We start from the raw sequence: 18,189 nt of genomic DNA on the forward strand, positions 1-18,189 counted from the left end.
AGAGTATTAAGAAAAAGGACATTAATTTTATCAAACCATGTGCTGTTTCTACTAGTATGAAAGGCCAGTGTTCTTCTCTCAGCCCATACTCTATAGTTTACTTCCAGTTTGGTTCCAGAGGTTTCCCAGAGTGGGGCTAGCCCACATTGGGGTCTTGACAGCAGCAGAGTAAAGGAGAACCCCAGACCACAGAGAAAAGATTGTAAGCAAGGTCTGCTGGGACAGGAATGACAGTGGCTGGGAGAGCCCCTAGACTCTGACAATGCAATCCTGATAGCTGCAATGATGTGGTCCTGAAGCTCAGGACTAGATTCAGATGTGGTCCTGAAGCTCAGGACCAGATTCAGATGTGGTACTGAAGCTCCTGAAGCTCAAGCTCTGGTCCCTGAAGCTCCTGCACATACTCAGAAATGTGGAAGCTTTGCAGTCCTGGGATGCCAGAGAGGACCCAGTTACTGGTAATCCAGGCCTTATAAATCACAGTATGGTGAGAAGCAGGAAAATACCATTCTACCTATTCTCTATCTCTAAAATTTTGTGATGCAGATGCATCTGTGAAAAAGAGCATTCCACATTCTTAGTGGGATGTGAGTATGGATAAGAGCACATGCCCTGAGTCAGGCTGCCAAAGAAGGAATCCCAGCTCTGCGATTTGCTCCTTCACTACTTGTGAACATTTGGGCAAGGTTTTTGTTTTGTTTTGTTTTTATTTAGTCTAAACTGCAGTTTCCTCATCTATATAATAGGAATAGTGAGATGAGCAAAGGAAAAGTGTTGGTATGTGCTAAATGCTCAAGTGAAGTATTATCTTTGATATTCTTCTTGTTGAATTCCCACCAATGTTATTCTCTAAAATGGAAATGGTCAGTTTTACAGAATATGCCTTGTCTTATCACCTAACTTCAGAGGTTTTAACACCCAACACTTTCCTGAGAGTTTCATAATTCCTGAAATAGATGACTTAAATTATCCCCCTATTTCCAATTGTTACGACATGCAACAAAAAGCATTCATCCCTATACCTCTTGGGGTAGAAGCTAAGACACTGAGGCATCTGTGTGTAGATAGAAGTGTTCTGTGGTCCAGACAGACTGCAGGGAGGAGAACGTGACCAAAGGCCATATTCCCTGTGATAGGACCTGTCCTAGAACACTGCCTGCCACCGAGTAACTTCTAAAAATCTGCTAAACTCATGAAATCCTTGAAAGCAAGTGGAATTTTGTAGAAACTTGGAGAGAGCTGAGTTTCATGTCTGGGCTAATAAGAGGAAGAATCCAAGTGGTAAGAAAAGATAAGAAAGGGAGCCCCAGGAACTCACAGCACTGTGGGAAAACTCCTCTCCTACAGCTTTGAAGTGTGTTTGGGTAAAGTTTAACTTAACCTCTGATACTGAATTTGGAAAATCACTGAAGTCTACAATATCATTATTTCAATATTGGGAATCATTAAAAGGCTTTCAGCTATATATATATATATATATATATATGTGTGTGTGTATATATATACACATACACACATATATGTATGTATGTTTGCATATGTGGTGATGATCACCATCCTTTCCCCTAAACCCCTCTAAAATAATAGCAAAGGGATTTCACAAAAGCAAAATCCTTCTAGACAGAGAGAAGTAGACAGGAGACAAGAGTAGAAAAGAGAAGTCAACAAAAGTATGGAATCTGGAAGTGAATAGACTGGAGAAAGCAGAATCCTAAGCCTGCTGAAAAACCTCACAAGAATTCTTGCCTGGAAGAACCTAGAAAGGCCTTAGAATTGGAGATACTAAGTGTCTTCATTATAGGGTATGGGCAGGGTTACCAATTGTCCTGGTTTGCCTGAGAATGAGGAGTTTCATGGTACACAGCAGAATTTTCAGTGCTAAAACCAGTCGGCTAGGTGGTGGGTCACCCTAGTTGTGGCTGGGGCATGCAAACAAGAGAATTGGTTGAAAGTCCAAACCCCACATGCCTCCAAATAGCCAAGCAACTATCTTCCCCTTATACAACTTAGATAAAACAAAAGAAGTTTAAAACATAAAAAAAAACCTCATCAAACATTCTTGACATTCACACTTTCTATATACAGATGTCAATTTGTAAAAATGAAAGGGCCTCTCTCTTAGCAACAAAATGTAAAGAATCCTTCAAAACTTTTCTCGTGGATATAAAATATACAGAAGATTTCTCATCATTTCTTGGCAGAAACAAACACCAGACATCGTGTTTTCAAATACCTGTTCTCTCCAGTTGGATACATTTTTATTTGGGAATACAAAATGAAATCCTTTTAGGGTATACTATGTCCAAAATTCTCAGACATGCAGAACTCCACTCAAATTCTGCAGAATTAGAATATTTAGAATGAGGCCAGAAATCTGTCATTTTTTAAAACCCTTCATATGTTCTTTTCATCAGTCAGGTTTAGAAATCATTGGATTAACAAACGTTCATATGGAAGCCAGGATAGATATATGTTGTCAAGGCCTCTGGGATATACTATGAGGTGACTGAGTAATCTGACATTTAGGCCAAGATCCCTGGGAACATGGAAATATGATCCTAGAGCTCTCCACCAGCTGCTGTCTTCACCAGACACCCCTCTTGGTGATACAGTTCAGCAGATCTCACCATCATGATGTTGACTCTTGCAGAGAAGGATCTACACCCTACAATGCCCAGTCTACCCATACAAGCTGAATTCTGAGAAATGTGTTTCATCAATTATCTCTGCCCTAGTAAAAGCCAGAACCTTCTGAGGACCAGTGATATAACTCACTGCAAGCACCCTACTAGACTTTGAGGAGGGACAACCTAGTAGGAATCGGTAAATATGTTCTCAAAGCTATGCAACTCTGCTCTGCTGAACTCTGTGGAAGGTGGCCTTGACTTTCTCCATCAGTCATTTTTAAAAATAAACACAATTGGGCTTTACTCGCCCTCAGTCATTAGAAAGCACTGACAGCTAAAGGAGACCTGTGTCTAAATGGAGACCACAAAATGAGGAATAGCTCTTACAAGAATACCTCTTCCTGAGGAGAAAGAGTAAACAGAATGGATATACCCAGTGCCATGTGGTGTAAGGAAAACCTCTCCTAAAAATATCTAGTAAGGTACTCTAAAAATTCCCACTGGGGAATTAAAAAAAGCCTACAAGTTAATATTAATACATTTGTTTCCCAATAAGTTTTCATCATTAAACATTTTTTAAAACACTAAACATTTAAAAAGTATCAAAACATTAAAATAATGAGCCATTGAAAAATTCCTCCTGAGATTTGCTATAAATATTGGTTCTACATCTTGATATCTTGCTGCCCTTATTTCATCCATCAAGGTAGGTCATGTGTAGGAACAAGCACCTTGTTGTCCATGCACTTATGAGACAAAGGAATACCTGGATTATCTGTGAAAAACTTGGTGTATTCACAATCTATATGTTTTTGTTTCCAAATTGTATAACTCTACCAATTAGGATGACTTACAAAGCCACTTTCATAGTCATAATCATCCCTGCCTTTCATTCAAAAGCTACTGCTACTATTATTTACCACAAAGAATAAACCCAACCATGCACATTCATAAAAGAATGTTCACATCACAGGTGTGCTGTGTTTCTGTTATTCTTTTTCATCAGTCCTGCCACTCAGACAGGTGTTCAGTGGATCAAACACTCTAAAGAAAAACTATCTTCTATTAAAGCTATGACCCATAGGTGAAAGTCATAGGAGAGTCATAATTTGCCAGTTGGTAAACATATCACTTCTTCATGCTCTTCAGTATCCCTTGAGCTATGGCCACTTGAACCAAAATTATTCATCAGTGTTGGCTTGTAAGTTTCTCTATCATCCAAGCCACTTGGTGGCTAGCAAGTAATGCCCATTGATCTTTGATGAGCTAGAGTTAAACAAGTGGCAGCAGACAAGTGATGAGAGGCTGATGGCCTTACCTCTTACTGTTAGATTATGATTCAGGTAGCCAGACATAATACGCTAAGAGTGTAGGAGCTAAGTGGCTATGATTCCATGTTTTTCTCAGATAGGAGGCCAACGAGGCATAACGTGGTTTTTTGAAGGTCGCTCGACCTAAGTTACTAATACTATCCCCAAGCCAACTAGCTTGCTGGAGAGTGCAGCAGGGAACTACTGACCCTTTCTTTTCACCATTCACTAGAGGACTGAAGACCTAGAATACTTACTCCTATTGCTTCATTGTTTAGTGAATGCAAAAATACATCATTGTCTCAATAGAACTGACAGCACACTTCAAACCAATCTGAAATATGTTGGTGTTGGAAAAGGCATTTTGTTTCTGCAGAGTTGACACCATTAAGGAATACATAAGTTGGCAAAATAAAGTAATTGTTAAAGTTATTTTATTTTTACAATTTTGCAACTTGTTAAAATTTCAAAAAGTATCTTAAAGCTCACAATTTAATTTGAAAAACACAAAGAAAAGGTATAGTATCACAGGAACAATGCTCAATAGAAATATAATTAAATGATAGAAATGAAAATGTAAACATAAGTATTTTTCCAAAAATATCTCTAAAAGATAATCAAAGCACTAATATTATTATTTACATTTCTCTATCCCCTTTTCTATAAGAAGCTCAGTTAATTACTGTGCTTCCTTAGTTTCTACACACTACTATAAATTAATCTTATTAACCTCTTTCAATACTCAGCACCTCATCCCAAGATTAATATATATCCTCACTTGGAAACAAGTTTCTAGTGTAAAAAGAGCCACTATTGAGCCTAAAAGGAAAAGTACAATAACTAAAATGAACAATTCCCAGACAAGCTTAACAAAAGACTGAAGATGACAGAGAAAAGAGTCATTGAACTTGAAATAAATCAATATAAATCATACAATCTGACAAATACAAAGAAAAAAATTTTTAATGAACCAAGCCTCAGTTACTTGTGGGATGATATCAATTCTAACATACATGTAAATGGCAATATCAAAAGGAAAAAGAAGAGAATAATTGGATGAAAAAATACTTAAAGATGTAATGGCTAAATATGTTTCCAATTAGGTGAAAAATATAAATTTATGTATCTGAGAAGCTTATCCAATTCCCCAATCTGACTAAATATAAATAAAATGACATCTAGGCACATTATAGTCAAATTGTTTAAACTGAAAGTTAAATAGAAAATCTTGAAAACAGTCAGATGAAAAAAATGACATTACACACAAGGGCACAATGATATGAAGAACAGAGGAACTCCCATCATAAAGGAGATCAGCAGACAATAAAAGAGCATATTTAAATTACTGAAAAAAATTAACAAGAAATTTTATATGCAGTCAAAACTCTTATTCAAAAATGAGGGCAACATTTTAAAAAACCATTATCAGATGAACAAAAACTAAGAGAATGAAATGCCAGCAAAGCTATACTATAGGAAATGCTAAAGGAGGTTATTCAGGCTGAAGAAAAATGACACCAGATAGACACTCAGATAAATAAGAAGAGCACCAGAAATGGTACATAGGTGAAAGGCAAACATAAATAAATATACATTTTTTCACTCTTAATCTAAAAAATACATATTGCTGTTGAAAGCTAAAATTATAAAACTTTATTGGGGATTTATAATAAATGTAGATGTAACATATGACAAAAAATTCACAAACAATGAGGTAAATGAAATTATAGCAAAATTACTATGTTTTATGAGAAGTAATACAATATTAACTCTAAGTAGACTATATAATAAGTTAAATATGCATATTGTAATCCTTAGGATAAACACCAAAAATACACAAAGATATACAGTTGAAAAGCCAACACAGAGGGCTGGGCGCAGTGGCTCACGCCTGTAATCCCAGCACTTTGGGAGGCCGAGGCAGGTGGATCACCTGAGGTCAGGAGTTCCAGATCAGCCTGGCCAACATGCTGAAACCCTGTCTCTACTAAAAATACAAAAATTAGCTGGGTGTGGTAGCACATGCCTGTAATTTCAGCTCCTCAGAAAGCTGACGCAGGAAAATAGCTTGAACTCGGGAGGCAGAGGTTGCAGTGAGCTGAGATCGTGCCACTGCACTCCAACCTGGGCAACAAGTGCAAAACTCCATCTCAAAAAAAAAGAAAAAGAAAAGAAAAGCCAACGCAGGAACTGAAATACCTAAAAATATTTAATTAAGCAAAAAAGAATATAAAAAAGAAACAGAGAAAGAAAGAGAAACAGAATAAATAAAAAACAACAAAATGGTAGACTTAAATTCAATCATAATGATAATCACAATATATGAAAATGGACCAAGAAAAAGGCAGTGATTTTTCAAACTGGAAAAAAAATGAAAAGCCCAACTCTACATTGACCACAAGATTCACACTTTAAATATAAAGACACATATAAGTTGAAAATAGAATTATAAAATTATATATCTATACCATGAAAATACTATTAAGAAAGCAAGAGTGTCTGCATTCTCTATTAATATCAGACAAGATAGACTTTGAGGCAAGGAGTATTGCTGGAGATGAAGTGGGACATTTCATAATATAAAAGGAAAAATTACTCAGGCAGACACATTTAAAAATATGTGTGTATATCTAATAACAGAGTCTCAAAATATATGAAAAAACTCAAAAGAACTAAAAGGATAAAGAGGCAAATTGACAATAATAGTTGGAGATTTGAAAACCTTTCTCAGTAATTGATAGAATAAATAGACCAAAAATTGATAAGGATATAAAAGGTCTTAGCAACACCACACAATGCCATAACCCAATTTATATTTAGAGACTACTACCCTGCACAACTACAGCACACACAAGCACACATTGAATCATAAAGTCAGACCACATGCTGAACTAAAAACAAGTCAACAATTTTAGAAGATTAAAATCTTAAAGAGTATCTTCCATAGTAGCAATAGAATTTAACTAGTCATCAGTATCAATAAAATATCTGTAAAAATACTCAAGTATTTGGAAAATAAACACACTTTTAAACACATGGATTAAACAAAAACATCATAAGTGCCAAATAGTTTGAAATAAAACATAATGTAAATACTACATTCAGAAATGTGTGCCTGTCAGCTTAAGGAGTACTTACGGGGAAATTTATGATTTCTAATGCTTACATTTATTAAAAGAAAAGAAATATTTAAAATCGGTGACCTGCCAGGTGTGATGGCTCACACCTGTAATCCCAGTACTTTGGGAGGCTGAGGCGGGTAGATCACTTGAGGCCAGGAGTTCAAAACCAGCCTGGCCAACATGGTGAAACCCTGTGTCTCTATTAAAAATGCAAAAATTAGCTGGTTATGGTGGCAGGCGCCTGTGATCCCAGCTACTCGAGAGGTTAAGGCAGGAGAATCATTTGAACCCAGGAGGTGGAGAGATTGCAGTGAGCTGAGATCCAGCCACTGTACTCCAGCTGGGCAGCAGAGTGAGACTCTGCCTTAAAAATAAATAAATAAATAAATAAGTGAACTAAATTTATACTTTAAGAATCTAAATGAAGAAAAGGTTCTACTAAGTAATATAGTTTTTTTAAAAACAGCTAAAATCAACAAAATACAAACTAAACAAAATTAACAGAGGTAAAAGTTGACATTAATACCGATACAAACATTTAGTAAGACAGGCATAAGAGAGAGGGAGAAAACTCAGATGATCAGTAATAGGAAAGAAAGGGGATATCACTACAGATCCTAGAGATATTTAAAAGGTAATAAAAATATTTTTAACAATTTTGTGTTAATAAATTGGAAAAATGAGGTGAAAAACAAAATTTACCAAAACTGACTCACAATGAAATAGAAAAATTTTTATATACATATTTAGTTTTCTATTGCAGCTATAATGGATATTTAAAACCACACCCATTTACTGTTTTCTGAGCCAGAAATCTCAGCTAGGTCCTCTGCTCACTCTGCTCAGTTCCACCCGGCTAAAATCTGTGTGTTGGCTGGAATGGGTTTTGATCTGGAGGGTCTAGGAAAGATTCCACTTCCAAACTCATTCAGATTGTCAGCATAATCCAGTTGCTGGTGGTTGTAGGACTGAGGTCCCTACTTCCTTGACACACAGCCTTCTTCATCTTAACCCCAACAATTGTTTTCATGTTTTGAAATTGACTTCTTCTACCACATCACTCTGACTTCAATGAGAGAAAGTTCTCTACTTTTAGGAGGTCTTGTAATTAGATTGGACCAACCTGATAATGCAGGTTAATCTCCCTGTTTTAAAGTTTATAATATTAATTACACCTGCAGAGTCCATTCTGTTATGAAATGGAACTTATTCACAAGTTACAGGGTTAGGCCACGGAGAATTTTGGGAGGGATGCTATTCTGCCTAATACAATGTACTTAAGGGAGATAGATAGATAATAGAGATATTAGTATATCAATGAAATCTTTAAAAATTAAAACTCTTATTTAAAATTTTCAGAAAGAAAATTCCAGGCTCCACTGGCTTCATTGGTGAACTCTATTAGACATTTAACAAGCCAACATATACTAATCTTATGCAACAAAAATATTCAGAAAACTGAGGGGCAAAGAATACTTCTTAGCTTGTTTTATAATCATAATTCCAATACTATAACTTCATGAAGGCATTAAGAGAAAATCATAGCTCAATATCCATCATGACTAATGCAAAAAAAAAATACTTAACATAATATAATCAAGCTTAATCCAGCTATATACAGAAAGGACAATATATCATGACCAATAGGGTTTATCTAAGGAATGCCAGTTTAGCTAAAAAAATCAATCTATGTAATCCGACAAACTAAAGTAGATAAACCACACAATCACATCAACAGATGTATAACAAGCATTTGACAATATTCAACACCCATTTATATTAAAAACAAATTTTCCCATCAAATGAGAATCAAATTTGTTCAATATAATAAATAATATCTATACCAAAACAAAAAAACACAGTAACAAAACCCTATAGCGAGCTTCACACTTAATAGTAAAAAAAAGGAAGGCCTTCCCTCCTAAAATGGGGAACAAGATAAAGATGTCCGCTGTTGTCACATCTACTCGACATTGTACTGGTTATTCTATTCTATTCAATAATATATGGGGAAAAAAAGAAAGTCTTTGGAAAGGAAGAAATAAACTATCTCTATTTGCAAATAATGATAGTTTATGTTGAAATGTTTATGGAATCTTAAAAAAACTAGAAATAAATATAGCAAGGCCTCTGGACACAGAGTCAAGACAAACGGATCAGTCTGGATACAGACCCAACCTATAATTAATTGACCTAAATTTCATCAAAATTCAAAAAATCCTCACCAAAAGGCACTATTTAGAATATGAATATATAAGCCACCAAATGGGAGAAACTTTTATTTGTATATCTATATGACTTGACAAAGGACTAAATTGAAGATGAAAGATCTCTTGCAACTAAACAATAAAAACAAATCCCCCAGATGGATAAAAGGTTAGAGTACACTACTCACAAGGGAAGATATATAAATGGCCAATAAGCACATAAAAATACACTAAAAACCATTCATCATTAGGACAATTCAAATTTAAATCATAATGAGATAGCAGAAAACACTCATTAAAGTGGCCAAAACTAAAAAGACCATTGACATTACATGTTGTTGAAGAGGCGGAGCCACTAAAACTCTCTCATACATTGCTGGTGAGAATTGCGGGTCCTCCCACTTTGGCAAAAGATTTGATTGTTTCTTATAAAGCTTAATATATCATAAAAAAGAACAATAGAAAAAACATTTATCCCAGAAATTTTACTTTTACGTATTTACCCAAGAGAAGTGAAAAGATATTATCATAAAAAAGAATAGAAAAAACATAGCCTTATTCATAGTATCCCCAAACTAGAAATTACCTCCAAGTTCACAAATAGGATAATGCATTTTAAAAGTATAGTAAATTGATTTTAAAAGTATAATATTCAGCAATAAAATGGAATGAATTATTGAAACATGCAACAACACGGATGAATCTCATACGCATTATGCTGAACAAAACAAGCCAGACTCAAACGAGAACATATTTTTTTGTTCCACAGTATGTTCATACTGCATGTTCTACAGAACTATATAAAGTTCTAAAACAAATCAAACTTTTTTATGGTTAAGTCATTCTGCAGGGCTGAGTGAGAGAGGAGACACAGGAAAATCCCACAGCTAAGCCGTGATTGGTCAGTCTGTCCAGGAGAACCCAGGGATCTCAAGTTCAAGTCTCACCAAAAAAGTTTACTGAATAGGTAGATTAGGAAAAACCATGAAGGAACACTCGGGGTGATTAGAAATGTTCTATATCTTTATAGTGGTGTGTGTTACACAGATTTATACATTTGTCAAAATTCATTAAATTGTTCACTTAAGATTTGTACATTTCAATGTATATAAACATTATTTTAAAAACTATAACTAATGAATGAAAAATGCTAAAGATCTATGTAATTCTGAATAACTCTCAAAGATTTAATCTTCACAGGCCGTAGTATCCTTGGTAATAGACTGACCTACTAAGATGATTCCCACAGAACCTCTGAGCCACATTAATTAAAAAAAGGGGAAAACGGTTGGAAAACCTTTAATCTATATAAGAACTTTTTTTTGAGGTGGCCCAGCTGCTTGTACTTAGCGAGTTGAGTGGGCAAGAGTAGTTTCAAGAAAACCTATTCTTCAGCATAAACATACATTTCCTTCCTGGAATATCATGGTGAAGAAAGGACTTTCCAATTCCAGTATAAGCTTAGAATGGTGGCAGAAAATTATGATAATTTTGCAGTTTCAATGGAAAAACATTCTTATACCACAAAAGTGAATTTTTGCTATAGGTTAAGTTTCCTTGCTATCCTCCACTTCCTTTTACAGAAGAAAAGTGGATACTTGAGCAATTAACCCATATGGAGCCAGGAAGAATTTCTCATTTCTCTAAAGTCAATTAGGGATTTTCTGTTTCTGTAAAGGATGAGGACTACATGTCCATTTCTCAGAAAGATAGAGGGATGATCACTGAGGATGGATATGGTTAGGAATTCAACAATAATGAAGTACAAAAATGCCATGTACTTTCCATAGCCAAATAAAACAGTGATATTTAGACTTTAATTCTTTGCAATTTGATTTTGTGTACAGCATGGCTAACTTTAATATATAACTAATGGTTTTTAGCTCCACTTCATCTTCAGCCTACATCTATAGTCCTTCTTCAATCCTCCTCCTCTTTAGTCAAACAATTTCTTTGGCACTCTGCTCCACGCTTTGGGTAGATATATTTCTTTGAATTTTCCTCAGTAGTTAGAAGACTGCATTTATGAAGTGACCCCAAAAGCTTGTGGATAACAAAATGGAAAAGTAAGCATTTAGTCAGAGACAATGAATTCCACTTTGGTCGTGTAAGAGAGTACGTGAACCTGCCAGAAATTATAATAGACAGAAGTAAGCCATTTTAAAAACATTGGCCCTTTTCAAATATTCAGTTTAGTTTATGCAAGTTTATTTTATAAAAAGAAGATAGGGCCAATTTTCCTTTCTTCTGAACCAAATGAATGACTCAAATTATATCAATAGCTGTCTCATTCTTTACACCACCCATTTATATCTTCCTGGGGTATCAAAAGTAATAGAGGAAAGAACATGGGTTTTCTAGACAGAGAGATCTGACAGAAATTTTACTCTATCCTAGTAGGAAAGTTATTTAGTTTTAATAAGTTCAAGTGATCGTGCCTATAATTAGGGTAAGAGTGACCACTAGGATTTTTAAATATATTTGTAAATATTTTTGTAAAATATATCCATACACACATATGATTGTTATATATTATTTATACATATAGAAATTGTTTTATACATACACACAAATAAAATGAAATCTAAGTCACGGGGCTTGGCACAGGCAAGGCACTACATAAACTAGAATTTGTTCAATGTGGCCCCTGAATCAAATGACAATTTGTTAACCAGAGTCTTGTCCTCAAGTCATGAGAACTGTTATTTCTCATCTCATTTGGCCCTCAGGATTCATGTATACACTGAATGAGAAGACACGAATGACCAGCTCCTGCATTAGAATGCTAAGCCTATCACTTGGGACACTTACCAAATGCTATTTCTGGTTATTTAGGTTAGAAAGGAAATAAAGATGTCAGAGATTATCATTGTATATTATTTTAGTAATTACTATAAAAAACAATTAACCCTCATATTCCCTCAATTCAGAAAGAAATACGCTTCATAAAATATGCACATATCAAAGATAACTACCTTGAACAGAACACCAAGTTATTTATATAGATACATCAAATGCTTTTTAAAAGACCTTACATGACTTTTAAAAGGCTTCTTTAGAAAATATAAGAAGTAAATTGGGAAATAAGCAAATACATTAAAAAGCTCATATTGTTTCACATCAACAAATGAACTAAATATTTTTAAAAGCAGAGAATAAATCTCTTATTTTATGAAACCATAAAATGAGGTTTTCTTGTGAGTCATCTTCTACAGACCTAAGTAAAAAAATATTTGGGACATACATTTGAAATGATGATGTGGTTCAGTCTTTAAATGAAAAAAAAAGTCAACTATTTATTTTGTTGCATTGTCATATATCAAAGTCACATGAAATGTGATTACAATTCAGAAATATCAGTGCTGAAACATTACTTGTTACTTTAAAATATTCAGAGTAAGCTTATAGTTTTTATCCTATTATTATATATTTTTGAAAATTAATGATAATGGAGATGGGGTCACTATAACAACAATTTATTAGTTAAATTGAATTAATGTATGTGCTCTAATTAAATATGCTAAAAAGTCTTTGATTTCCTAAAATGTACATTACTCATGACAGCATTTGGAAATTTTAAATTTCAAAAACTTAGTCCAATGATTTAAAAATACATGATAAATACGACAATAACTCTATCCACAAATTAATTTCATTTTACCTATTTTTATTTTAGTTCTTCATTAAAGTTTCGACTAAAATAGAAAATCACAGTGCCTACTACATAGTTAGTGAACACAAAAACTAATTTTAACTATTTCCTAAAATATTAATACAGTTCTGTAATATTTTAATGATCTTTCTGAACATTCTAAGCAACCCCTGTAGGAAAGCAAAATTAATATATAGTGTGGTTAAATTTTTCGTAATTTATTTTGATTGAAAAATATCAGTGCATATATAGAGTTGATTTTATTAACAATCTATTTTTCAAAAATTCTTGGAAATCTTTTTTATTGTGTAAATTTAAGATGTACATGTTTTCATATACATATACATAGTGAAGTATAACGATCTACTTTTAAAGTCTACAATTAATGTTTACTTATAATCAAATACGATTAATTTAGTCAGTTGGCTCCTGGCAGTATCTCCAGTAATAGAAAATTATCATAAACCAATATATCTTGATTGCAACAGCCTGTACCTTTATTGTCTGTTCAGATTCTTTTCACATCAGGTCTATAATGAAAAGCTAAGTCACAAATAGAGGTATTAGAAGACACACAAAGGGGCCACTGTTCCCTGACACAAATCAAATTTTCAATAACTCATAGGTAATTTGACGACTTCCCTTATATAATCCCCCAACAAACAATTAAATTCCATAGATTTTTCATTTAACAGTCCAGTAAGGGTTTCTTAATATACATAACCCATAAAATAAATTAAAAGTAAATCGAAGCATATGTTTAAAGTCCTTGATTCATGAAGAAACCAGTTAGAAACGCTGAAGCCCAAATTAATGTCAAATATTTATACTGTTGGGTTTGGCAACAGAGGTGGGTTCTCAAGAGAGAGCACATTCCAAATGATGTTTTCTACTCTCCTCTCAATCCCATTCATAAAATGCCTTTCTGTTACACAGTAGGATCACTGTTTGATTAATAAACACAAGCTGATGTTTAATGTTAACTGGTAGTACATAGAGACGAGAATTATCACTCATCTTTACTTAAAAACAAAACTTAAGCAAGATGTTTAAGCAGAGGTTACTTATGCACCGGAGTCCTTTGCATTTCTCAAAGGAAACAAACCTAAGAATGTGACTGAAATGGGGAATCGGAGAACAAATGGGCACATAACACAAGAAAGCTCAGAGGGGGCTGTCTCCAAAACAGAGTAAACCAGTTGTGTGGACAGTGATGCTGGCATAGCTCAGGGATATGCCAAGCCCCGATGTCTTTGCTATTTTCTGCTGATACTGGGAGCCTAACTGAAGAAACAGGACTTTGAGGAGCCTAACATTGGCTTCTCTTTCTTTAATGCGCCCTTAACCAAGCGGAATTCGCTCTATGCCGACTCCAGTGGGGAGCCTTCAACCCCGAATCTGACCTATCTGCCTTAAATCCGTGAGTTTTCACCGCAATCTCAAACCCCGGATGCCAAGAGAGGAGATCAATGCCAACACGAGATTGCATGCTCCTCTGACTTTTGTTTGCTTGGGTTTTCATTTTAGACAAACACTCTTATCCTCATTACAGAGCCTAGACAGATTGCGAATAGCCCGATCCCCTCATCAAGACAGCCCCAATCACAGCCACACAGAGCGCAAAGAAACCCAACTCTGTTCCCAGGGTCTTGTCACAGAGCCGCATCTCCGCGGGTGGCCGCCTAGACCTTCCCTTACGTTGAACTGTTTGTGCGCGGAGCAAGGGGAAAAGCATCTCTTTCAATTCCTCCCGAGGCCACTCTTTCTTTATGGACCCACCTGCATGGGCGCTTCGTGTCTCATTGTTGACAAATGTCCTTTCTCTCTGGCTAGGACAGCACTGGTCCGGGCTTCCGGTCAAGCGTGCACAGTCCGCGCGCTCCCCGCTCCACACTCAGCACTGTTGGGGTTCGCTAACCGGCTCCAACATCAGCACCGGAGCTGTCCTCTCCTGGCGCCGCACACGCGTACTGCCAGGGAGCCCCGTGCACTCCTGGGAACTGTAGTCTCGCCCTGCGGGTCTTCCCAGCAAACAGGCGAGCGGTGAACTACACCTCCCGGCAAGCAAGCAAACTCTTAAACAGCCTCGATCCGCCAGTCCGGCTCGGCCGCGGAGCCTCCCTACTCCTTTCGAAACGCTCCTGGGTTACCTCTCCCAGTCTCCCCTGCCCCCTTCCTCGCCAGGGGCAGGCGAATGTGACCCCAGCTTATCTCAGCTGGAGATTTTTCTTTGCTAACTATCGCCTTCGGTTGTAGACTGTGAGTTCCTGATTAGAAAACAACACTACCTTGTGCTAATTTCCAATGCAAACGAAGCCAGAGCTGGTCTCTGGACTCTCCGCCCTACCCCCTCCCCATCTGAATCGGGAAAGTTTCTACGTTTCCTTAGGCAGAGTGGGGCAGTTTTACAGTCTCATTCAGCAAACGTGGGGGAGAAAGACGATGAATGCTACACACATAAGGAAAGTGGTTTATCCGCATAATTGCATTGAGAAGTCGCCCGCGCGTACACAGTCACACACACAACCCGCAAACCAAAGTGCGTGAAAGCGAGATTTCTGGCTAAGCACCCCCAAGGAACTCCCTTCGCCTGCTTACCTTTCCATACAGCTCCATTACAACTCGAGGTTCGGAAATTCTCAAGTGACCTCGCTACAAAGGAGGTTAGGGCTCTACGTAGGAAGCGGGGCTAAAATGAAAAGGCACAACACAATAGAAGGGGTAGGGGTGGCGTCTGGCGGAGAGAAAAAGGAGGGACGTGGAGAAGACAGCTGATTTCGATGGAGGGCTTCTTTCCTCTAGAGGGAAAATGTGGAGTCTTCAAGCGGCAGCTGCAGAGAAAAGACTGAGTCTCTTAGGAAGTGCCAGGGGCGCGATAGCGCTGGGCAGCCCCTCCCCAAGCCCTCCCCCAGGCACCTTCCGCCGTCATTAGCGCGCACACACAGCCGCTGGCCGCGGGCTGCAGAGCTGAGAGAGCACTGGGTTATTTACCCAGAGCAAGCCACATAAAATGAACACATTCATCACTGGAACCCAAAAGCACCGTCACAGAATGAGATGGGGGACCTCTATCAAGTTATCCTGTCCTTTCTTTAACACAAAGTCATTCCTTATATTACAACTATACTCCTCCTAGATTAGTTCAAAAAAATGGTTTTGAAATCTAGGAACTGTACTTTTGTTGGGCTTATCCTTTTCCTGTCAGTTGACTGATAAGTTTGACTATCCATGTGCTCCGTAACTATCTAGAGACAGCCCTCTCTACTTAAAAGTAAATGTTGATCATCCAGCAAATGAGCCCTGCCTTGGCATGAAGTCAAAATTATAATGGAGACAGAGTGAAAAAGGAATGATTGTGATATTGGCATGGAGGTATGAAAGGAAGAACTGGAATCAGCTTTAAACTTTGTTGTAGCAGTAGAACAGAGGTTCTGAAACTTAAATGCACTTGAAAATCTGTTGAGACGGAGGTTAAAGTTAAAATTTTTAAGCCACAGGTAGAGATTGATTCACTAGATCTTTTGAGAGGTCTGGAAATTAGCATTTTAAATAAATACCCCAGAAATTCTGATATAAGTGGTTCCCTTGCCATAATCTGAGAAACACTGTCTTAAACGAATCTATGCGTAACACTTTTCCAAAGATGCAAGCCTCAAAAGTGTCATGGTATGGACTCAATAATGCAACAGTCTCATATTGGGAACCTACTATATTCAATATTTCCATAATTTTAGTTGATTGTATTATTTAACAACTCTATAATCTGTCTTCTAATCTTGCAATTAGTGAGAATGTAATGCAATATCACCTAGGTAATTAGTTTTTATAATTATTCGGAAAATACATTTAAGCCAGGTGTGGTGGAGTGTGCCTGCAGTTATAGTTACCCGAAAGGCTGAGTCAAGAGGATCATATGAACCTAGAAATTCGAGGCCAGCCTAGGCAACATAGTGAGACACCCCCATCTGGAAAAAAAAAAATAAAAAAGACATACCTTTAAAAATATAAACCTCATAGTTGAGAATTGTTTGATACTTAGAGAAGTTTCATGTAAATTAGCTAATAACAAAATGGAAAGTTAAAAGGAAATTCAATATCAATATGTATCACAGTAGCACCTTATTAGAAGTACGACTTCTGCATTTTAAAAATTAAGATGTATCTAAAGATGCATCTCTTTAAAAATTGTTTTCAAGAGAAATGCCAACAAAATAATCCTGACATTTAAATGTATATAATTGTTTGGCATTTAATAATATTTGCTTAGCTACTTAGAGCCTGCCTTTCATCAGAACAACTACTGTGTTTTTTGTACTATCATCACTTTCTGAAATTCTCAGAATTCAGTCTGATATAGAACATATTTAAACATTATAAATATTTACCTTGCAAAATTACTATTATTTGAGAAGTTTATGCCTTCTCAACCTTTCACTAAAATTATACACATCGTCAGATTTTTTAGTATGTCTTTTATTTGTGGAAGAACCCATGAAAATTTAGTTTAAAGCTGGAGTTTTTAAAAACACGTTGGGGGGAACTTAATTCTGTCCTGTTTATAGTGCCTTAGCTGAGAATTTAAGGTGTGCAAAGAGGAAAAAAAATCTAGTCAGGAGTCAGATAAACCAAGAAAAGTGGACTGAAGCTGACTATCTAAAATCAGAGCAGGAGCACAGTAGCTTTGCTTGAAATCAGGTCACCATCCACGAATTTCATTCCTAAGGTCATTAAATGGCTGCTTGAGCTCCAGCTCTTACATCCACATTCCAGCTAGCAGGAAGGAGGAAAGGTGAAGGGTATTTCTCCATCACTTTATGTATACCACTGCTCTTATATTCCAGTTCCTTAAACTTAATCTTATGACCATACCTTTTACAAAGGAGGTTGAAAAATGTGATCTTTATTCTGAGTGGACATGTGCCCAGGTGAAAATCACAAATTCTGTTACAAACAAGTTTTCACTTTGTTGACCAGGCTGGTCTCAAACTCCTGGCCTCAAGTGATCCTCCCGCCTCGGCCTTCCAAAGTACTGGGATTACAGGCATGAGCCACCGCACCTGGCCCTTCCACAGCATTTTTAAAAGACTAGTACACTAAGAAGGGATCTTACAGATAATGTAGCTCATTTCTTCCATTTTCTGAGTACAAAATTAGATCCCAGAAAAGTGAAATAACCTACCTAAAGCCCCACAAGTCATCCAGTGCTGTTACAAATACTGGAAAAAGACAACTATGTTGAGAGTATATTGCAATTTACTAATATAATCAAAT

General features: G+C 36.3%; 1 protein-coding gene across 2 annotated transcripts in view; it reads right to left on the reverse strand.

Moving 5' to 3' along the window:
• LOC105499424 (RAB3C, member RAS oncogene family) overlaps positions 1-15,782 on the reverse strand; it is a 292,548-nt gene extending 276,766 nt beyond the window's left edge. The window contains exon 1 of one of the 2 annotated variants that reach the window (XM_011771980.3): positions 15,517-15,782. In XM_011771980.3, coding sequence (XP_011770282.2) covers positions 15,517-15,534 — 18 coding nt within the window. In that variant the 5' untranslated portion in view covers positions 15,535-15,782. Of the gene's footprint in view, positions 1-14,697; positions 14,882-15,516 lie in introns of those variants that run through there. The other variant, XM_011771979.2, reaches the window with a different exon arrangement.
• Positions 15,783-18,189: the final 2,407 nt, after the last annotated feature.

This window comes from Macaca nemestrina, chromosome 6 (assembly GCF_043159975.1).
Source record: "Macaca nemestrina isolate mMacNem1 chromosome 6, mMacNem.hap1, whole genome shotgun sequence".
In the NCBI taxonomy this organism is placed as follows: Eukaryota; Metazoa; Chordata; class Mammalia; order Primates; family Cercopithecidae; genus Macaca; species Macaca nemestrina.